This window comes from Heteronotia binoei, chromosome 15 (assembly GCF_032191835.1).
Source record: "Heteronotia binoei isolate CCM8104 ecotype False Entrance Well chromosome 15, APGP_CSIRO_Hbin_v1, whole genome shotgun sequence".
NCBI lineage: Eukaryota > Metazoa > Chordata > Lepidosauria > Squamata > Gekkonidae > Heteronotia > Heteronotia binoei.
The window spans coordinates 47,470,139-47,492,946 of record NC_083237.1 but is presented as its reverse complement, the minus strand read 5'-3'; the positions used below and the strand labels follow the sequence as shown (position 1 = coordinate 47,492,946).

The window sequence follows — 22,808 nt, the reverse complement described above, 5'->3', positions numbered from 1 at the left end:
GTTTTATGTGTTTGACGTGGAATCTTCTACGTGCTCTACCACTGAACCAAAACACAAAAATCCCCAAATGGCTCTTCCTTTCTGACTCCCTGTTCTTTCTGGTGCTCTTTTCTATAAGTCCTTACTGGTTTTTGACCATGGTTGGACAGCAGTATGGGCCAACTCATTCATTACAAAGTTCTTGGGTCTGCCATGGGTCCTGTCAATCCGACGTACTCAAAAACTTCCTTGCTTGAGATGTAATTTCCAGGCACGCATGGATAGGGACTGTGGCATGCAGGGAAAGGGTCCATAAGCTTATCCCCTGTGCACTAGTCAAAGTACAGTGACCTCTGAACTATGCCATACTGGTTCTCTTTCTATAAAAGCACAGAATCATCTTTAAATGAAATGAATGGGTAGTCAACTTGATTGAAAAGAACTCTTTACTTTCTTCAGAGCGGGGCCTGCAGGTTTGAGGAGACAATCCTGTGTGAACTGGGCAACCCCTTCAAGAAGAACCAGCGGGTGAGTGGTTTTGTAGGACTTGAGTGCTCTTGAAGGGACAAATGTCTGTTGTGGGACACCCACAAGGCAGTTCGATTCAGTGGAAGCCTGGGCTCAACTCCTGATGCCTTGGGTGGCCCGTGGGGCATTGAAATGCCACTCATTTGATCACTGGAACTTTTACCTGCTGCTCCTTGCTCCCAGGGGCACCACTGGGGAGGGGCACACTTACACTGGCAAACACAGACTCCTACAAATACCCATACTTCAAATCACAGGCAGTTATTATTCCTCAATAGCATCTTATCCCTGGTTATTGCAAGATAATAAAAGTAATCACAGCATTTGTTTTCATTCATTCATTTAATGGATTTGTGCCCTGCCTTTCTCCCTGTTGGGGGCCCAAAGTGGCTGGCATCATTCTCCTCTCCTACATTTTATCCTCAAAACAACCCTGTGAGGTAGGGTAGGCTGAGAGCATGGGAGTTGCCCAAGGTCTCCCAGGTACTAATCCATCAGTCTTTACCACTACACCACACTGACTCTTTAAAACACGTTCTCAAAGCTGGGTTTTTTTGAGGAGTGAAGAATGGTAATTTAATCTTCAGGGCAGCCTTTGAAACTTGCGTTGAATCTCCTGCCCTCTTGTACACGTTGAGATCTCCCCACGGCTTTTTTTGAGCAGGAACGCACAGGGATGCAGTTCTGGCTGGATTGGCATCAGGGGTGTGGCCTCAGGGCTTTTTTTGTAGCAGGAACTCCTTTGCATATTAGGTCACACTTCTGATATAGCCAATCCTCCTGGAGCTTACAGTGGGCCCTGTACGAAGAGCCCTGTAAGCTCTTGGAGGATTGGCTACATCAAGGGAGTGTGGCCTAATTTGCAACAGAGTTCCTACTGGGCTTTTTCTACAAAAAAGCCCTGTGTGAAACAATGGTGACGTCAGGGGGTGTATGGATTTCCCTACAGAAATTTAACCTCATGCCTCTTATCTGTAAAATGGGATGGTTCATAACCACTGTGCTTTTCCGTTTGAAATAGGGTTGCCAATCCCCAGGTGGGGGCAGGGGATCTCCCGGTTTGGAGGCCCTCCCCCCGCTTCAGGGTCATCAGAAAGCGGGGGGAGGGGAGGGAAATGTCTGCTGGGTACTCATGATTCCCTATGGAGACTTATTCCCATAGAAAATAATGGAGAATTTATCCGCGGTTATCTGGGGCTCTGGGGGCCCTGTTTTTTGAGGTAGATGCACCAAATTTTCAGTATAGTATCCAGTGGCTCTCCCCAAAATACTTTCTAAGTTTCAAAAAGATTGGACCAGGGGGTCCAATTCTATGAGCCCCGAAAGAAGGTGCCCCTATCCTTCATGTTTTCCTATGGAAGGAAGGCATTTAAAAGATGTGCAGCCCCTTGAAATGTGACGGCCAAAACTGCCTTTGGAGTTCAATTATGCTTGTCACACCCTTGCTCCTGGCTCCACCCCAATGTCTTTTGACTCCACCCCCAAAGTCTCCTGGCTCCACCTCCAAAGTCCCCAGATATTTCTTGAATTGGACTTGGCAACCCTAATTTGAAAGGATGGGTGTGGCTTAAAGATAGTGCTATGCACTCTAAAGAACTGTGTCAGCTTGAGAACTGTTTGAGCACTTAACTGTAGGATGGAGTAGAGAGAGGCACAAGTGATGTGAATATTTTCATCAGTGTTCAAGCCCCCTCCCCCCAGTGATATTTGTAGGACTGATGAGAATGAGTGCAACTATTCAAGAAGCGCTGCTTTGAACAGACTTCGTTTGCCATCCCTGAAAGCAGCGCATTGGTTATTTGATCCCTGTCTGGTTGGGATCAGCAATGTGACCAGTTTAGAAAGCAGCGCTCTCAGTCTGAATTGGCCCGATTTGATTGGCTGCACAGAATTGTAACAACATCACATGCACTATGTGATCTCTGATTAGCTGGGATGAATCTATCAAAACAAGCAAGAAGCCCAAACCTAGGAAAGTGGGGGAATGATGCCATAGAAACAGCAAATAAGGGGAAGTAATGCATTTTTAAAAAAATGTGAACGCTTGCAAATTTAAGTCTTTTTTTCCCCTAGATGAATGGAACATTCAGTGGGGGCCTTGGGGGAGTTTTTTTCTGACTTATAGAAGGAAAATGAGCCCAGAGATATTTTGCAACAAGCCATCAGCACGAGTCCTATTCTCAGCTTCCTGCTCTGTGATACATAATTAGGGTCGCCGAGCAGAGATGGAACCCTGATGTTATGAACATTTGGCTTGCTTCTGCCACAAGCAGCGATGCATGCTATGTAACAAGGCTGTGCAATGTCGCCTTTTTTCCAGGCAGAGCTGATTATCACGTTTGAAGTTATTGGAATTACACTGAACACCCAGGAGGTCGCCATACAGGTGGATCCTACCACGTGAGTCTTCTTCTCCTAATCAGCTGGCTAAGGCTGAAAATGGGAAAAGGCTATCAGGGAGCCTAGCTGGTAGCTTACTGGCATGTGGGTTCCAGACTTGGCATCGGAGACCCTCTAGTGATAGCATGGTTAGTGGAGACCCTCTAGGGTGGGTGGGTAACATCTCATCTCATCTTCTGCATGAACAAAAAATGCCATGTTAATCAGGGTTAGAGATGGGACTGAATGGCGTGCAAGTATTCCCTGCTTCTCTGCTTGCACTGAGATGTTATGAGAAAGAAGGATTACCTGGTTTATGTTGGAAAATACCTGGAAACTTTTTTGGGGGGGAGGAATATGGGAGAGGGCAGGGTTTGGAGACAGGAGGCAACTCAGCATTGTGCAGTGCCCTAGAGCCCACCCTTTCAAACAGCCATATGCTTCAGGGGAGCTAATCTCTGCCAGCTGGAGATCAGTAGAAAAAGCAGGAGATCTCCAGGTCCCACCTAGAGGCTGGCAACCCCAGGGGCAGAGCATTTGCTTGGCATGCAGAAGGTCCCAGGTTCAATATGCTTCTCATGCAGAAGGTCCCAGGTTCAATTCCCAGCATCTTCAGTGGAAAGTAGGCGATGTGAAAGACACTTGCCAAAGACCCCAGAGAGCTGCTGCCAGTCAGAGTAGACAGCACTGACCTTGATGGACCAAAGGTCTGATTCAGTGTAAGGTAGCCTCATAACTAATTCTAGAGTAGGGAGGAGATCTGCTGGGGGTGCTCCTCTCATGTGGCCCAGGCATTCTTACATTGTCCCAGTGACACAGGAACAGCCCTGCTATGGTTTCTGTGCCACCAAAATAACTGAAGAACCCATTCTGGAAGGCCAAAAAAACTGACCTTCTGAATATTGTGTGTCTGGCAGGATAAGCTTCCAGGAAAATCTGGTGCCAGTATGGGCAGTCTTGATGGTGGACTACACAGTTGAAGCAACTTTGACAATGTATGTATCGATAGAAAACTTCTGTTCGTTCTTTGTTAACAATCAGGGGTTATGTTAACAATCTTCTTATGGTCATGGAAGACGAGAAGCTAAAGGACTAGAGGGGTTCCTCGACGTTGTTGAGGATGTGGGTTGTTGAGGATGTGGGATGTGAGAGATAATGATGAGTGCCATCAGGGCTTTTTTTGTAGCAGGAAGTCCTTTCCATGTTAGGCCACATATCCCTGATGTATTCAATCCTCCAAGAGCTTACGGTGCTCTTATTACAGGGTCTATTGTAAGCTCTTGAAGGATTGGCTACATCAGGAGTGTGTGGCCTAATATGCAAAGGATTTCCTGCTACTAAAAAGGCCTGGGCACCATCATCTGCTGACTTGGGTGAGGCTGGCCCCACTGTCTAGGAATTTGAGGTACATTTGAGCACATCCATGACATTGGGCTGGTTTTTGGGGTGGGGCTGTGGTTCAGGGGAAGAGCCTCTTCTTTACATCCCAAGTTCCATCCATGGCATCTGCAGTTAAAAGATCACATAACAGGTAATGTGAAAAGACCTTCACCTGAGAATCCGGAGAGCTGCTGACAGTCTGAGTAGACGTGCTGGACTGATTCAGTATAAAGCAGCTTCATGGGTTCATGGCTACTTCAGGAGACAGTGGGGACCACTGAGAAGATGGAGAATGGAAACATTTAGGAAATTCCAAATTCTTGTGCAACACTAATTGTGGGAAATGGGTCTGTTTGCATGGATGAAGGTGCATCGTTTAGGTTTAATTCTCTCCCTGACATTTGTTGGGACAGAAGGACTGGCCAAGAGGAGGACTATCCACCCCACCTGGCTTTAAAAAACAAAACAGGTTTTAGTTTTGTATGAAAAGATCATCAGGACCAGCACAAGGTGAACCATTACAGACATATAAATGTGCTCATTTTGTTTCTTCTGTGGCAGAGTCAATCGGTGGCTCCAATCTTATTTTAGTGGGACGGTTATGGGCGAATCAGCCATGAAGACTGAAGAGGACGTGGGCAGCCCCATTGAACTTGACTTCCAAGTAAGGGCCTACTTTGAGAGGGGGAGGCTGTTCCCATCAGGGACTGCTGATCTCAGAGTCCTGTGGCCCAAAATCAATGTCAGTTTGTATGCCTTAACTGATTACTCCAGACTGATTACTTGTAAAAGAAATCTAGGGTGTTATTCTGTTTGGTCAATAGATCGATGCACTAAAACGTTGACCACATATTTAAATTGTTTCTCTGTCCACAATGAATTTGAGTGGCTGAGAACACCCAAAGGTGGAGGATTCTTTGACAGGAAGGCATGCCTGTGTATTTTTCTCTGTGTTAAGTGTTATGAAAAATATTTACAAGGTGCCTTCTTCTAACTTGTAGCCTAAATTTTCAATAAGAACTGCAGGAAACTAAAGGTGGTATCTCGTATTAGCAGGCCTTGAATTCAGCAGGAGCTCACAGGAGCACAGCTCCTGAACCTTTCTGATGGTTTCCCCTCTTCCTCCTCACCTACCTTGTCCATTGAATAGTAAGTACAAATGGATAACAATCCCTGGATTAGGAAAGTGGGCAGCCAGCCAGCCACCAGGAGCTTTGCCATGCCCCAAGCAACCCTCATTAACCCCTGTTGAAGCCCATGCCACCCTTTCTCCACTTCTTATGTGATTTTGGGTAGCTTACTGGCCTTTTGACTGAGGGGGGGGCAGCCAAGGAGAGCCCCATGTGAGTGAGGACTGCTTGGGCTGGCTGGATCTCTAGCCAGCCCAAGCAGGCCTCACTCACCCGGGGCTCTCCTTTCTTGCGTTGGGTTGCTTTTGGCTGGAAGGGTGGCATATGCTAATGAGTTTTGCAAATGAGCGCCACCACCTATTTTTCTACAAAACGACCCCTGCATATTAGAATTCATGCCAATAATTCTTGTAAAGCCTTTTCCCCAAGATGCACTTGGGCCTTATGCTTGCTTGTTTAAATTGCCTCTGATTCTATTGCTATATGTAATTTAATTTTTAATATCTAAATGTTGCTTTCCCCTTCCCAAGGGGTGCAAAAGCTGTCAAACAGGAAGGACGGGTTATAAATATTTTTAATCGATAACATGCAAATTTCCACCGAGGATAGATATTGAAGGTGGTCATCATCCTTCTAAGGATGTGATGTCATTTTGGGTGTCTGTCTTGCCTGAGCTTTTAAATGAAAAAAGTAAATGGATACTCTGAGCTAAGAGAATGGTACAAGACTCACCACTGCACGTGGGTGTATAGAGTCAGCCTAGCAACAAATGCTTGCAGAGCATTATTTTTGCATCATTTTTGAAAAAAATAGTGGGGAGAGAGTCTAGCAAGCTGCTTTCCTGGAAAAGCACAGCTACATTCCTTGACTAATAAAGGGAGTTTTAAAGCTATTTAATGCTAATAGCCATACAGTATCCTGTGGTGACTTGAGTTTCACCAGATTAATTATATATTAAGGATTTTGTGACCCCTGCTGCTTCTCAGTTTCCACCACTCTGCCTGAATTCTGTATTCAGAGACAGCAAATTTTTCCCACCCCACCCAAGAAAAGGTTTTAAAATCACCTGTCTTTTCTCCCACATTGGTCTGTGATGGTTGATGCCCTGATTTGTTTTTATGGACGACACTCAGAAAGAGGAATTAGCCTTCAGCTTTTTACCTGCATTGTTTTTTTTAGTGGAGATCTTTGCTGTTGTATTGAATTTCCATAAGAGAAGCCATGTTGGATCAGGCTAATGGCCCATCCAGTCCAACACTCCATCACACAGTGGCCAGAAAACCCAGGTGCCATCAGGACGTCCACCAGTGGGGCCAGGACACTAGAAGCTCTCCCACTGTTGCCCCCCAAGCACGAAGAATACAGAGCATCACTGCCCAAGACAGAGAGTTACATCTATACCTTGTGGCTAATAGCCACTGATGGACCTCTGCTCCAGATGTTTATCCAATCCCCATTTGAAGTCATCTGTGCTTGTAGCTGCCACCATCTCCTGTGGCAGTGGATTCCATGTGTCAGTTCAGTTAGGTTTTATTGCATAGGGCCAATGGCCGTTACAAACAAGAAAAATGTAAAATAACAATAGCAAGGTTTTTTTGTAGCAGGGACTCATTTGCGTATTAGGCCACACACCCTGATGTTGACTCTTATTGCAAGGCCTACTGTAAGCTCTTGGAGAATTGGCTGCATCAGGGTTGAATGGCCTGATATGCAAAATAGTTCCTGCTACAAAAAAAGCCCTGAAACTGGATTGCTACCATAACTTTTAAAAGTTACATTTTCGTCTCAATTAAAATTCATTTAATAAGAATGGTCTTTTAGAAATTTGTCTAGCTGGTTATAGAAAAGAATAAGATTTTGTTGGCCTGCTTTTCAGACACTAACTTAGATTGGATTTTCCTGGCAGCAAAAAGAGCAACCTTGTGGGAGATTATTGGCTCCTCATCTGCAAGGAGAAATAAAACATTGAAGCCCTGATTGAATTGTTCTGCATATTTGTAATCTGCCATACGTCTTGGTAAGGAAGGCGGGCTATAAATAAAAACATAAGAGAAACCATATTGGGTCAGGTCAATGGCCCATCCAGTCCAACATTCTGTGTCACACAGGCTGTGATCAAACACACTAAATAATGCACTTTCAATTCACCTTCAATGCACTTTCCAACTGGATTTTACTGTGTAAACTTGTAAAATCCAGTTGGAAAGTACATTGGAAGTGGATTGAAAGTGCATTATTTAGTACATGTGGTCACAGCCATAGTGACCAAAACACAGGTGCCAACGTGAGGTTCACCAGTGGGGCCAGAACTCCAGAAGCCCTCCCACTGTTGCCCCCCAGACACCAAGAATACAGAGCATCACTGACCCAGACACAGTATTCCATCAATACCTTGCTATAAGTAGCCACTGATGGATCTCTGCTCCATATGTTTATCCAATCCCCTCTTGAAGCTGTCTGTGCTTGTAGCTGCCACCACTTCCTGCTGCAGTGAATGCCATGTGTTACTCTTTGGCTGAAGCCGTTCCTTTTATCTGTTCAAAGCTCATTTCTTTCATTGAGTGCCCATGAAATTGATTATAATAATTCTAATAATAATAATAATGTGGCCTTTGTCTTCTAGGTGACCACAAAGGGTGAATCTCTGGGTTCCTTAGGAACTATCACTTTAGGCTTCGAATGGCCTTATGAAGCCAGCAACGGCAAATGGCTGCTCTACCCTACGGAGATCCTGGTAAAAGGGAATGAGAACCGGCACTGTGAGCCTCCTGGGCAAGTTATTAACTACCTCAACCTTACAGTGAGTTTCCTCTCTGCCTCTGACTTCCTTATTTTATGTCTTTATTAAAAGGTTTCTGTGCCACCTAAGAGAAGGCGAAAAATATTTAAGGATTGTAGCATGAAAGACCAAAATAAAACAAACATACTGTTAGCTGTAATAGCACACAAATAAAGAACAATTTTCAAAAATGTCAATGAAGACAAAATCTTATTGTATTTTTACACAATATTATTGCCTCAACATGGAGCAATAAGGCAACAGGCAGAGTACATAAAGTTCAATAAACAAAGAAATTAATTCACAAAGTCCATTATAAGTTCACGCTCATTAGTTCTCAAATGGAAACTCTCAAGTCCATGAGAAGTCCAGTATGAAGTCCTAGTCCACACGAGGATTCTAGATAATCCCCCGTTCTGATGGCTTCGTCCTCAGTGAACTATACAAGTGAACATATGAAGCTGCCTTATACTGAATCAGACCCTGGGTCCATCAAAGTCAGTATTGTCTATTCAGACTGGCAGTGGCTCTCCAGGGTCTCAAGCTGAGGTTTTTCACACCTATTTGCCTGGACCCTTTTTTAGTCGAGATGCTGGGGATTGAACCTGGGACCTTCTGTTTACCAAGCAGATGCTTTACCACTGAGCCACCATCCCTCCCCAAGTAATAAACAATGTTTTACACTATGCACTATGTAAAGCCACAAAGAATTTAACAGAAACCAATGTAATGCATCTTACCCCCAGATAGTAATGGCATGTACCAAACTATGCCATCATAGTGGTTTTTAAGTCCACCCTGTATATTTTGTGGGTCCAATTAATTAATTGCATGATTAAAAACAAAGAAATTATTCTGGTATTTTTCATTTTCTAAAAATTATGTTACTTCCATCAATCCCACATTACTTAAATTAAATTTAGACCTACCCAAGTTTTCAGGTCATTATTTTAGACAAGGCACTCTATTTGATTCCAAAGCACTTAAGGCAGCATAGTATAGGGTGGGGCAGGTATATCAAAAGATCAAGGAAGGGGAAAGATGAATCGCTGCTTCTCCATTTCCAGCTATTTGATGGTGGCAGGGCACGTCGGAAGCGAGAGCTGGAGGCCTCTCCAAACACCGAACTTCCTGTCACCTTGGCAGCTTCAAAGAAGGCCAAATCAGAAACGTCACTGGTGAGTTGAGCAGCTTGCATCATTTTTCTTCGGCTCGCCAGACCTTTTTTCAGTGAGTTTAGGATTTTAGTTTTTGTCACCCCTTTGAGTCCTGTCTAGAGGAGAAAAGCAGGGTAGAAATGCTTGAAATAAAAATTGGTATACTGCATGCTGGTGGCAGTAGTCATTGTGGGGCTCCGGACCTGGTTGCCTGAGGGAAGCAGTAAGATCTCTTGCCATAACAATCCCCAAATATGGTCCCTATAAGCGCTCTAGTTCCTGCTGATGTGTTTCCTGGTGCCTCCTTGCTGTTTGAGTCTTTGAGACTTAAATCCAAAGGGGCTTTATTTGTTTTGGGGGTTTAGAAAACTTTTCCTGTGACCATCCAGGGAGCAAATCGTCCTCTTTCTTTGGAAATTAAACTGTGCATCATCTTATTTTCCCCCAAAGCGAAGAGCTAATCTTGGCTTTTCTCTGCCACTTGCATTTAAATGGGCATCATCCACACAAAAACAACTGCCTTGGTTGTAAGGGGACACTTGGCTCAGAATCTCTGAACATTTGTGGGGGGTGGCAGTGAACATGTGGTAGCCATTTTGTGACTCTCCACTGTTTAACTCATTTTGACAGGACCCACCTGACTTTAAGAGCTGCTTGACAAGCAAAAATAAGTAGGAGTCAAGGAGCACCTTTAAGACCAACAAAGTTTTATTCAGAATGTAAGCTTTCATATGCATTCATACTTCTTCAGACGAGGGGATAAGGTACAGTGGATGCATGCATACGAAAACTTACATTCTGAATAAAACTTTGTAGGTCTTAAAGGTGCTACTGGACCCCTATTTTGTTCTACTGTTTTAGACCAACATGGCTGCCCACTTGGATCTATCGACACGCAGAAATTTAAGAGATGCTGCTTTCCCCATCTCTGCACGTTCAACTGAAGGAGAGCTTCTTCAGTTGAATTTCTGCCTGTCACAAGTTGTTAAAGGTACATGATCCATGCTTTTTTTTAAAATAAAAAACGGCATTCCACATAATCATAGCACGAAATTTCCTGGTCAAACCCCTTGAAATTCCCATGCTCTGGCTGGTTTGTCAAGGAGTCGAATTTTCCTCCCTTCCTTCCTTTCCTTCTGTGCATATGTGTACAGCTTGCAAGGGACTAAGTAGGAGAAAAGGGCAACAAATCTGAAGTCTTGGCTAGCCTCCTTTGTGTTGATTTGGAGTGCAGAGGGATAGTGTAGTAGAAAGAGACCGAGCTAGGAGCTCTATCATCATTGCCATTGAACGGTTATATTTTGCAAAAGGCTTGTGCCCCTTGGAGTTCTATAGCACAAAAATTCATCAAATTGTATGCATCAAAAAGTACTAAAGATTCATCATATGTTACAATCTTTGTTCCCTTCTAATTCCTTTGTTCTCAGAGCTGCTCCAAAGGCACATCTCGCTGCATCTGGTTTGAGTGCCCGCTCCAAGACATCGGGGCCTTGGCAAATGTGATCGTCCGAGCACGAGTCTGGAACAGCACATTCATCGAAGTGAGCACTAGTTTTTTTCTCCCTGTGGCCTTGGTTATGGAGAGGACTAGTAGCTTGCAGAAAGTTTGTTTCAAATTGGATGTGGTGATGGAAGTCTCAACCCACTTATGGTGATCTCCCCTCCCCCATGGGAGGGGAGAGATGAACTGAGGTGGCATGCAGTTGCCTTCCTCTGCATAGCAACCCTGGTATTCCTTGTTGATTTCCCATCCAAGTATTAACCAGGGCAAATCCTGCTTAGCTTCTAAGAGCTGATGAGACTGGCCTAGTTTGGTCCATCCAGGTCAGGGCCAAAATGAATGTACCATAAAATAATGAATATATTACGAGGGGGGGGGGGGTTGTAGCAGGAACGCCTTTGCATATTAGGCCACATGCCCCTGATGTAGCCAATCCTCCTGGAGCTTACAGTAGGCCCTGTACTAAGAGCCCTGTAAACTCTTGGAGGATTGGCTACATTAGGGGTGTGTGGCCTAATATGCAAAAGAGTTCCTGCTACAAAAAGAGCCCTGTGAGACAATAAAAAATTCCTCTAGTGTTGGAGCACTGCCCCCCTGCTCAAATCTCTTCTCTGCCACAAACTCACCGGAGTTGAGAGCCAGTTTGATGTAGTGGTTAAGTGTGCAGACTCTTATCTGAGAGAACCCCGTTTGATTCCCCACTCCTCCACTTGCACCTGCTGGAATGGCCTTGGGTCAGCCATAACTCTGGCAGAGGTTGTCCTTGAAAGGGCGGCTGCTGTGAGAGTCCTCTCAGCCCTACCCATCTCACAGGGTGTCTGTTGTGGGGGAGGAAGATAAAGGAGATTGTGAGGCACTCTGATACTCTGAGATTCAGAGTGGGTGGCAGGATATAAATCCAATATCTTCTTGGATGGCCTTAGGATCCTTTCTCTCAGACTCCAATTGTGCCCCCACCCCCATCTGCAACACTACAGTAACAATACAGCAAGGCTGTCGTAGGGATTGCAGTAGGATAATGTGTGTACATCTGAAAGCGTTATCGAAACACAATGGATTATTGTTGTCATTAGACTTGGCCACAATGGAGGGCGAAAAAGACTGATATGAATGTCACACCCATCAACATTCCTTAGAGCGCTAATAATATCCTGAAAGGATGCACGTTCCTACTGATAGGCGAAATGCAGCCTCCTCATCTCTGCTCCACTAAACTGCAGTTAGATTGAAATCAGCATTGCTCAAACCATCAATAGCATTCTGGAAATCTTCCTTGCTGATAAATATCCTTTGCTCGCTTGAAGAAGATCCTTTATAAGGTGGCGTAGACGTGATACAAAACTCCAAACTTTAGAACAGGAATAACCTTGGCAAAAGGCTGTTACCGTTTTTTGTTAATCAGGCAGCCAGAATAAATAGGGGGTGGGGGGTTATGGCATTCTATTAGTCTGCAACACCATTGTGAATGTCGTTCCAGCTCAAATTCCTCCATGTAATGTTGAACGACTGTATTTGTTGACAGAAGCTAAGTATTGCACCAATTTACACAGATGTTTTTTCTGCGCTTGTGGCAATGTGCCACCTCAAGTCCACCCATGCTTGTGCGACAATTAACTGCAGTCTGAATGTACATTTAACTGCCTAGGTCCTTCGCCTCACTAGAAACAGGTTTTTTTTATTGCAACACGCCTTTTATTTCTCGAGGAATCCAAGGCAGTGTACACATGGTTCCTAGAACAGAGGGTCCTGGAATAGAGGCTATCCAGGTTACGGTGAACTCTAATTGTCTCTAATTACTTCCTTAAACCAACAAGACTCAAAATTTCTTTTTGAAAGTCACAACGGAAAACATTTGGTGGCCTTTGTCTTTTCTTAAGAAGTAACGTTAAGATGTTGTAAGGGGTATAGCTAATCTGGCAGAATTCTCTAGTTTACCTCCTGCTGCATTCTCAGACAGTCTTTTGCCAGTCTCCTAATTCTCGAAATGTCACATTTCTTCACCTTATCAGCCAAAGTAATCGTTAGCACCTGTGTGGTAAAATAAAATAATTTTAAAAAACCTTATTGGATTGTGCGCCTTCCAAAAGTGTTCTCTTTAAATGAACCCCCAATTGGAAATAATGGAGGATGGGAGCATCTTCTTTGGGAGCTTATAGAATTGGGCCCCCTGGAGTTGGGTGGGGGAATGAGGAGAGGCACTAGCAGCAATGCTGCAGATTTGGTACCTCTACCCATGGAATGATTCTCCATTATAGACTATGGGGACCACTGAATATAATGGTCCCCATAAGGCATAACAGACTTCCCCAAAAATGGCAATCCTGAATATTTTTACCATATTGATAATGGAATGCAGGAATATGGGAAATACCAATATTTTTCAGATCCAGTCGACACCAAATCTGGGGGGAAATGGTTTTTTTTTTCTTGCACATCCCTAGTTGCCAGTTCTGGGTTGAGAAATACATGGAGATTTTTTTTTTGAGAGGAGCGGGGCAGAGGGGGGTAGGGTTTGGGGATGGGAGGGACTTCAATTGGATATAAAGTCATAGAGTCCACCTTCCAGAACAGCCATTTTCTCCAGGGGAGCAGATCTTTGTCACCTGGAGATCAGTTGTAATCTCAGGAAACCTCCAGCTACTGCCTGGAGATTGGCAACCCTACTTTGAAGTGATCTTAGTTGATTGTCAGGCAGTTTGATATGCTTAAAGTTTAGTGGGTAGGAAGTATTACAAAGAGAGGTGGTCATGCTACTTTTAACAGGTCTTTCTTGTCCTCCCTCCATGGAAATGTAGGATTACAACAACTTTGACCGTGTGAAGGTGGACGGTCAAGCCACCCTGTTTCTCAGGACAAACACCTCCACCATCAACATGAAAAACCACACTGTGTGGGTGAGTGAAACTGGATGCGTTGAGTGAGACAGCCTTCTGCCCCCTGACCGACCTTGATATGGAATCACCTCATGCCTGGCTCTCCTCAGATTTAAACCCATAACAAGGCAGGGGTGAACACTCCAGCGACTCTTCTGGCTAACCCAAGTTTGTTAATTTGATAAATCCCATTTGTTTTCAGACCCTGTTTTCTGTAATACCTCAGGGCCTAGGTCTGATGTGTTGCTACAGGTCACAAGGCCTGAGATGGGCACTTTGAGGGTATGGTGGAGGACACCCCATCTTCCCCAGAGGACCATTTTGTGGTGTGCAAGATCACCACATCCAGCTTCCTCTCTCTGGCCTTGGCCAGCAGTAAGGACTCAAAGCAGAGGAAGGAGATGCCATACTGAAGGTGAAGGAATGAAATCCGTCAGTCAGTCAGTTTATTTATACGGCATCAAGCCAACCATAAAAGCCTAATAATTCAAACAATTTGAACAATGAATGGCAAAATTATCCATGGTTAGAATGAAATCCTTCTTGACTTTCTCATCTGGTAGGGTTGCCAGCTCTGGGTTGGGAAATACAGGAGATTTTTGGGGGGTGGAGCCTGAGGAGGGTGGGGTTTAGGGAGGGGAGGGACCTCAGCAAAGTATAATCATAGAGTCCATCCTCCAAAGCAGCCATTTTCTCCAGGGGAAATGGATCTGGGTTGTCCGAGGATCAATTGTAATAGTGGGGGGATCTGTAGGTGCCACCTGGAGGTTAGCAACCATAGATACGACAAAAATAGTCACATCAAACCCCTCAGTGACTATTCCAGACCCAGATACTATCACTGGGCACCCAGTATTGGCATCCATCCTTTCCCGAAGTGCCTTCTGATAGGGTGATGTATCGAAACATCTTCCATATATTTATTTATAAACTGGTCAGTGGGTTAGATATGATGAATAGTGCAATTCTAAGCATAGTGGCCTTAGCAAGGTATAACTCCATAGCGTCTACCCTCCAAAGCAGCCATTTTTTCCATGGGAACTGATCTCTGTCATCAGTTAGAATACCACCTGGAAGTTGACTCCCCTACCTCTGTCCTGGGATGAGTACCTGCCCCTCCCTGTATTGAGCCAGCTTCCCCCTGCTCTTCTCCAAAAGTAAGCGCATAAGAACATAAGAGAAGCCATGTTGGATCAGGCCAATGGCCCATCCAGTTCAACACTCTGTGTCACACAGTGGCCCAAAAAAGTAAGTGCCATCAGGAGGTCCACCAATGGGGCCAGAACTCCAGAAGCCCTCCCACTGTGGTCCCCTCAAGCACCAAGAATACAGAGCAGAGAGTTCCAACAATACGCTGTGGCTAATAGCCACTGATGGACCTCTGCTCCATATGCTTATCCAATCCCCTCTTGAAGCTGTCTATGCTTGTGTGACAGTTCCTTCTTTTTCTGCACCTTTTCTTTTAGTTCTCTGTGAACATTGATTCAGAAATCAGCGAAGAGCAGCCGGCTGAGATTGAGCTATGGCTGGTGCTGGTTTCCATAGCGGCAGGCCTTTTGCTTTTGGGGATCATTGTCATCGTGCTGTGGAAGGTAAGAAGGAAAGGGTGTAAACACAGTGAATGTGGAGGGGGAGAAGGAGATGGGAGAAAGGGGCAACAGCATCTTCTTAGCCCTGTGTTCTGAATGGATACTGAGGAAGCTGAATGCATACATATGCATGAAGCTGCTGTGGACTGAGTCAGATCCTAGTTCAGTATTGTCGACTCAACTGGCAGCAGCTCTCCAAGGCCTTAGGTTGAGGGGTAGATCTTTCACATCACCTCCTACCTGATCCTTTTAAACGGAAATGCCAGGGACTCTGCCTGTAAAGCTCTGAATACACGAAGCTGCCTTGTGTTGAGTCAGACCCTTATTCTGTTAAGGCCAATGTTGTCTGCTCTGACTGGCAGCAGCTCTCCAGGGTCTCAGGCCCAGGTCTTTCAGGCCACTTCCTGCTTCATCCTTTTTTAAAACTAGAAATGCCAGGGATCGAACCTGGGACCGTCTGTGTGCAAAGCAGCAGCTCTACCACTGTGCCGTGGCCCTTTCCCAAGTTGTCTGAAGCAGTCCTGTCCCTTGAATGGTTACCAGTAGCTTCTGTGAAGCTACCAACAGCATCCTTGAGGTTGCAGCCATGCAAGGAAGATGTTTAGCATGGGCCAGGCAGGAAGGAAGCCTGCCTCCCTTTTGATCCACAGTGACGTAATCTGCTCTTAAGGAAGGGCGTGACTCTGGTGCTGGCAATCAGCTCCGGCACTTAAAGAGGCGACTCTGGAAACCAGCCAAAGAGTTCAGTACAGATTGTTCAGAACTCTTGTTTTGCATCATGGAGAAACTGGTTGGACAGTCATAAGACGCTGTTTGTATCCCGATTAACATAAGCCTCTGGTGAACACCTAGGACTCCGTGGTGCTCTGCCTGGGAGAAGCTGATCATTTCATTGAGGGGTAGAATTCTAGCAGGAGCTCCTTTGCATAATAGACCACACACCCCGATGTAGCCAATCCTCCAAGAACTTACAAAAAAGAGCCTTGTAAGCTCTTAAAGGATTGGCTACATCAGGGGTGTATGGCCTAATATGCAAAGGAGCTCCTGCTAGAATTCTACCCCTGAATTTTCATTCATGGCTGGGGCCATCTCCCAGACATGCTCAGCTAGTCGTTGGCCCATTTCCAACACTCTGTGCATGGTCATTTTTGCTGCATCCCAACCACAAACATGACACTGTTTAGTAGTAGCACTAAGTAGGCAGCATATATCATTCATTCTAGTTATGATTGCTTTGCCCTGAGCAAGGAAAAAACAGCTACCTCCAGAGCATGTCAGGTATTTTTTCTGCCCTCCTCTTCCATTTCAGTGCTAACGCTATGAAAGATATGTGCCAGTTGATGCAAATACATTGCAACTTGCTGGACCTGAGAAGGGGGTAAGAGAATGTGGGAAGTGCTGTCCAGCTGAGGCTGTCTGGATTGGCTGCCTGAAGAAAGGAGCTTGCTGTGTTCTTCCAGAGCTTAATCCAGACAAAGAGGGTTAGAACCTAAGAACGTAAGAGAAGCCATGTTAGATCAGGCCAGTGGCCCATCCTATCCAACATTCTGTCACACAGTGGCCAAAAAACCCCAGGTGCCACCAGGAGGTCCACCGGCAGGGCCAGAACTCCAGAAACACTCCTCTTTGGCCCCCCAAATACCAAGAGTACAGAGCATCACTGCCATAGACAATGTTTCATCTATCCCTTTTGGCTAGTAGCCGCTGATGGACATCTGTTCCATATGTGTATCCAGTCCCCTCTTGAAGTAGTCTATGTTTGTAGCTGCTACCACATTCTGAGACAGCAAATCCTATTTGTTATGCAGACACACATTCCCTTTATAAGAAAAGTAACCTGCAATTTGGCCTGAGCTACATGCAACTGAGCCTGCTTTGGGTCTGGACAGTTCTGTCACTATTTGGCAGCAGCAGGATGTATTGATGGTCACAGGCAGACAGCTTTAAATGGGTTTAGGTAGATCTATGGAGGAGAGGTCTCTCAGTGGTTACTAGCCATGCTGCCTAAAGGGAAATGCCATGTTTAGAAGTAGCCTCTGAATCCCAGAGCCAGGAGACAACATCAGGGAAAAGGCCTTTGCCTCAATGCTGTTGGCCCTCCAGAGGAACTTCAAAGTTTGAGAGCCACTTTGGTGTAGTGGTTAAGTGTGCAGACTCTAATCTGGGAGAACCGGGTTTGATTCCCCACTCCTCCACTTGCAGCTGCTGGAATGGCCTTGGGTCAGCTATTGCAGGAGTTGTCCTTGAAAGGGCAACTGCTGTGAGAATCCTCTCAGCCCCACCCACCTCACAGGGTGTCTGTTGTGGGGGAGGAAGGAGATTGTGAGCCACTCTGAGATTCAGAGTGGAGGGCGGTATATAAATCCAATATCATCATCATCATCATCATCATCAACTGGTTGGCCACTGTGTGAGACAGGATGCTGGACATAAATGGACCACTGGTCTAATCCAGCAGGGTTCTTCTGATGTTCTTAAGATCCCAGTATTTGGATTGGCATTGGCCTGGTGTCTCCAAACTTCCAGGATCAGCCTGGTATCATCTTGTTTAGTTATAATATCAGGAAAAAAATGGTTTGTCCAAAGCTGAAGTATCCTTTGGACCATAGGATGCTGAAACATGAGTTGTTTTCCCCCCACACCACCTTGTTTCCCTGTTGCAACTGACCTCTACCCCCCTGCTTCCTCATAGTGCGGTTTCTTCCGGAGGGCAAACACACGTGCCATGTACGAGGCCAAGGGCCAGAAAGCCAAGAGGAAGATCCAGCCGTCTGAAACTAAGCGACTGACCGACAGCTACTAGTTCCTGTTTTGGGGTGGGGGGGAAACACTGCCCACCTCCTTGCCCCATCTCTTGGTAAATGAACACAGGGTGGGATGGGTAGAACTGGGCCTATCTTTTGCTCACTGTTTCTCACTGTGGGTAGAACGGGGTCTATCTTTTGCTCACTGTCTCTCACTGTGGGTAGAACGGGGTCTATCTTTTGCTCACTGTCTCTCACTGTGGGTAGAACGGGGTCTATCTTTTGCTCGCTGTCTCTTTTAACCCTCCCACTTTTAAAAAACTCTTTTCCCAAAGACTCTGACATGGAGAACTGTGGTCCAGCATTAAGTCAGAGACCACGGAATGTGGATGATCTTAAAACAAGGGTGGCCAAACTGCGGCTCAGGATCTTTCACACATATTGTGTGGCTCTTGAAGCCACACAAATAATAATAATAGTAATAATAAAAATAATGACAAAATCTCTAGTCTTACGGAAAGAAAAGAGAGACAAGAAGACTGAGCCAACTTCTATTTAGGATTTCATTTTTAGACATTTATAGTAGAAATCAATAGACTGATGTAAGTCTACATAGGATTGCACTGTTAAACGGTTAGTGGAGAGCCTTATAGTTTATTACCTGTGTTTTAGTAATAAGCCAGTAAAGCCATTCAGTCTTTTGGGGAAGTAGATATTGTACTTCTGCTCATCCCTTGGGTCTGATCTATAAGCTCAGGGGCTGAGGACTTTCTTCCCTATGAAGAAAGGTTGAAACGCTTGGGACTCTTTAGCTTGGAGAAACGTCGACTGCGGGGTGACATGATAGAGGTTTACAAGATAATGCATGGGATGGAGAAAGTAGAGAAAGAAGTACTTTTCTCCCTTTCTCACAATACAAGAACTCGTGGGCATTCGATGAAATTGCTGAGCAGACAGGTTAAACAGATAAAAGGAAGTACTTCTTCACCCAAAGGGTGATTAACATGTGGAATTCACTGCCACAGGAGGTGGTGGCGGCCACAAGTATAGCCACCTTCAAGAAGGGTTTAGATAAAAATATGGAGCACAGGTCCATCAGTGGCTATTAGCCACAGTGTATGTGTGTATATAAATTTTTTTGCCACTGTGTGACACAGAGTGTTGGACTTGATGGGCCGTTGGCCTGATCCAACATGGCTTCTCTTATGTTCTTATGAAGAACAGGGACAGTGTAAGTTCAGGCCTTCAACCTGCTTTCGAGATGCAGAAGTACATCATCAGCCTTTGCAAATGGCAGGCAGTAAGAAGGCTCCTGGTTGGCCAGGCCTTGCCCAGGTGTTAGGAGCATTCTACTTGCTTCACCTCCTCCACGTCAGGCTGGACCTTGAGCAGTGGCCGCTTGCAGAGTGGTTTGCAAGGGAACCACTCATCCCCATGAATGAGCCCCACGAAAGAGAGAAACAGCACTATTACTGCTGGTCACTGGGAAGTGGTGACATTGCTGTGAGGGCCATGTCTGCCACTACTGACTTGTTCGTGGAACACAGAGACACCACTCCAGTAACTGTGTGCCTGCAGAGTGCCCCAGCCACTCCATTGGCACTTCTGTCAATAAGAATGCCATTTCCCCCATCAGTGGTGCTGAATGGTGGAGCCAGAATATTCCCAAACCCCACTCTGTGAGCTGCTGCTAACCGGAAGCTGAAAAAGCAGAGGTGTTTACATGAGGTCACAGCCGGGTCCCAATATCTCCTCAATCAGCACCTTTGTGACTCTTTTATTAATTGGGGGAAAGCCACTTTCTGTCTAGGCCTCTAAGGTTTAAAAGACCAGCCCTGTCAATACCATTTAGGACCAGTCTATATAACACATCTGCATTTCCAGTCAGGGACCATTTATTCTCTTGGGTGTTTCACCTGCAATGTACTTCATGTTTTCTACCATGTGCCAGGATTGCTAACTCTACTAGTATTGCTAAATGACAAGTCCGTTTCTCTTTCAAGGCTTTAATAACCAGGTATTTCTTGGGTGGCTTCAGAAATGGTACCTGCAGCTGAAGCCAAGGTTTTCCTTCCTTTCATCTCTTTCCTTCCTTTCACATCCTCTGGCCAGTCCATATGACCATGGTGATGGGGCAAAGCCAGTGCAAATTGACTTCTTTGGTACCACGATCAGTCTTGGGAACACTTGAGTGTGGGTCCAGAATTTCAACTGCTACCTGCCCCCGATGGTTCAACATCTGAGGTTCTTCCCCTCATGAGCTGCAACTTTAGTCCATTGCATGTCTGAGGGACACAGTGTCATTTCCACAAGGCCAATCTCTGTATCAACGCATTTGAGGCATTGCTGCTTCACCCTTATCAAGGGAGGCAGCACAAAAAGAATGTTTTTCAACTTTTGCAAGCTTTAGCACACAGCTCAGTTGGTAGCTGAACACTTTGCCAGGGACTGTTGAGGCAATGTTTATTTGAAGGAGACAGAAAACCCTGAACCTTGAGAGTGTGTGTCTTCCAAACAAACATGGATGACAATATGACATCACTTATTATGCAGGAACCCAGAAAATGACATCAGCACACTATAGGAATTGCTGGAAACTCAGTGGTTTCCAGAGTTTCATAGGGTTTCTGGTGATTCCTATAGAGGTGTGACATCACTTCCAGGTTTTCCTCAGAAGTGATGTTATGCCATTGCCTGGGGCACCTCTATTTATCCACTGCCATTGACTCCCCGCCCTATGCCCTGCCCTTGAGCACAATGCCTTTCTTTGACCATTGTCTAGCCTGTAGCCCAATTTAAATCACAAGTAAATTAAGACATAGTTTCTAGGCAGGCTTTGGTTCCAGCATGTTTCACTTTCAACATTATTGCAGGCAAGGCAATGGGTTGGATCCAACCAACTTTTTGCCCCACCGGAATGCAAAATGGGACTTCAGAGTACAAAAGCCACATGGAATGAGGTCTATAAATAAGAAGGGATTCTTGGTTGATGTACACCAATGTGGGCGGAGGGGAGGGAGAGAACCAGCCCTGTATGTTAGCAGGGAAGTTCCCAACAGACCACTGACCTAGAAGGATGGTTGTCATGGTTGCTGTGACCCATGTCCATGCTGAGCAATTCCCATGGCACTGTTGACATCACATGCTGCTTAGCTTGGTCTGGGGCCATTTTACTGTCTCAGTCCACTAGGTCCACCACTCCATGTGGTGGCTGGAGATCTCCTGCTGTCACAACTGATCTCTAGGATACAGATCAGTTCACCTGGAGAAAGTGGCCCCTTTGGAAGGTGGACTCTATGGCATTATATCTCATCGAAGTCCCTCCCTTCCCTAAGCCCCGCCATCCTCAGGCTCCACCCCAAAATCTCCAGGTATTTCCCAATCCAGAGCTAGCAGCCCTACAATCCACCCAGGCATAAATGTCTTTGAATATTTATATATGGCTCTGTTGTGCCACTAGTCCTCAGTGACATTAAGCTGCTTTTGAGGTCTACCTGCATAGGTAAGCCATGTTTGCAGCTCAGTTGTCAATAGTGTCACTATCATGGCCTGTAAAGTGGTGGATCCAACACCTTCTGCCTTCAAACTAGCTTTGTGCTTAAACCTAGTGAGTTTGTCTTTCAACGGCTACCAGGAAATGGTCAGCTGAACTGGCCCTCTTCACTTTCTTTGCTCTTTGTCTTTCTTCCCTGCCTTGAAACAATCCCCGGGCCTGTCTTTAGCTCCTCTTTTCTCCTGCTGCCGGTCTCAGAATCTCTCTCAAACTCAGTTTGTGTGTGGCTTTCCATCTGCTCCTCCTAATTGTCTCTTACTTTCTCTTTCTCCCCCTGTCTAGTGCAACTTTTTCAAGCGGACCCGCTACTACCGAATCATCCCCAAGTACCACGCCATTCGGATCCGGCAGGAGGACCGCTACCCGCCCGCCGGCGGCTTCCTGCCTGCAAAGCACAAAAAGCAATGGGTTACAAGCTGGCAGGAACCGGGGAGATACTACTGATGCTTGCTTGCCGCCCCCTTTCCGGCCCTGCCTCTTCACTTAAGGGGCCTGCACCAGTTGTCTTCTGTAAATACCGCTGGACTGACAAAATAACTGTTTATTTAAACCTAACTTATGTGATCCAAGTTGGGGGGGGGGTACCTCAAATCCTTCCTCAGACACTGGGGGTCCTGATCCTCACTGGACGCCAAAAGCTGCCAGGGACTCAAGAGGCACCAAAAGATGAACCGTCTCTCCCCCACACCCCGTGTATACTGATGGACTTTCATTTTCACATCCCACCCCACAAAGGCCCGGGAACTGAATTTCTGCAAGGAAATAGCGTTGAAACCAAATTACCTTGGCACCGGATACATGCCCATATAGGTAGCAGTGTACAAGGGCTTGTGTTGAATGGAGGCTTGCCAATCTGCAGGTGGTGTCTGGAAAGCTCCTGGAATTACCACTGGTCTCCAAGTTACAGAGATCAGTTTCCCTGGAGTAAAGGAGGATGGCTTCTATGGCATTGTACTCCTGGAATTACCACTGGTCTCCAAGTTACAGAGATCAGTTTCCCTGGAGTAAAGGAGGATGGCTTCTATGGCATTGTACTCCAGTGAGGTCCCTCCCTTCACCAGGCTTCACCCACAAGATCTACAGGTATTTCCCAACCTAGAGCTGGCAGCTATAGTTGGATGCAAATGCAGACTCTCACCTCAGTGCTTTCAGGTGTACATTTTTGATTTCCCCACATTATTATTTCTTACTATTATATTCCCTTGTTCTTGCCGTG

General features: G+C 45.6%; 1 protein-coding gene across 2 annotated transcripts in view; it reads left to right on the top strand.

The window, feature by feature from the left end:
* Nucleotides 1–22,200, top strand: part of ITGA3 (integrin subunit alpha 3) — a 104,640-nt gene extending 82,440 nt beyond the window's left edge. The window contains exons 16-26 of one of the 2 annotated variants that reach the window (XR_009556241.1): nucleotides 439–507; nucleotides 2,828–2,907; nucleotides 3,804–3,881; nucleotides 4,828–4,930; nucleotides 8,020–8,196; nucleotides 9,243–9,353; nucleotides 10,760–10,873; nucleotides 13,629–13,727; nucleotides 15,173–15,298; nucleotides 17,988–18,152; nucleotides 21,875–22,008. Coding sequence is in view for 1 of the 2 variants with exons in the window: in XM_060256045.1 (XP_060112028.1) it covers nucleotides 439–507; nucleotides 2,828–2,907; nucleotides 3,804–3,881; nucleotides 4,828–4,930; nucleotides 8,020–8,196; nucleotides 9,243–9,353; nucleotides 10,760–10,873; nucleotides 13,629–13,727; nucleotides 15,173–15,298; nucleotides 21,875–22,036 (1,119 nt within the window). In the remaining variant the exon portion in view is untranslated. Of the gene's footprint in view, nucleotides 1–438; nucleotides 508–2,827; nucleotides 2,908–3,803; nucleotides 3,882–4,827; nucleotides 4,931–8,019; nucleotides 8,197–9,242; nucleotides 9,354–10,759; nucleotides 10,874–13,628; nucleotides 13,728–15,172; nucleotides 15,299–17,987; nucleotides 18,153–21,874 lie in introns of both variants that reach the window. The other variant, XM_060256045.1, reaches the window with a different exon arrangement.
* The last annotated feature ends 608 nt before the right edge of the window (nucleotides 22,201–22,808 follow it).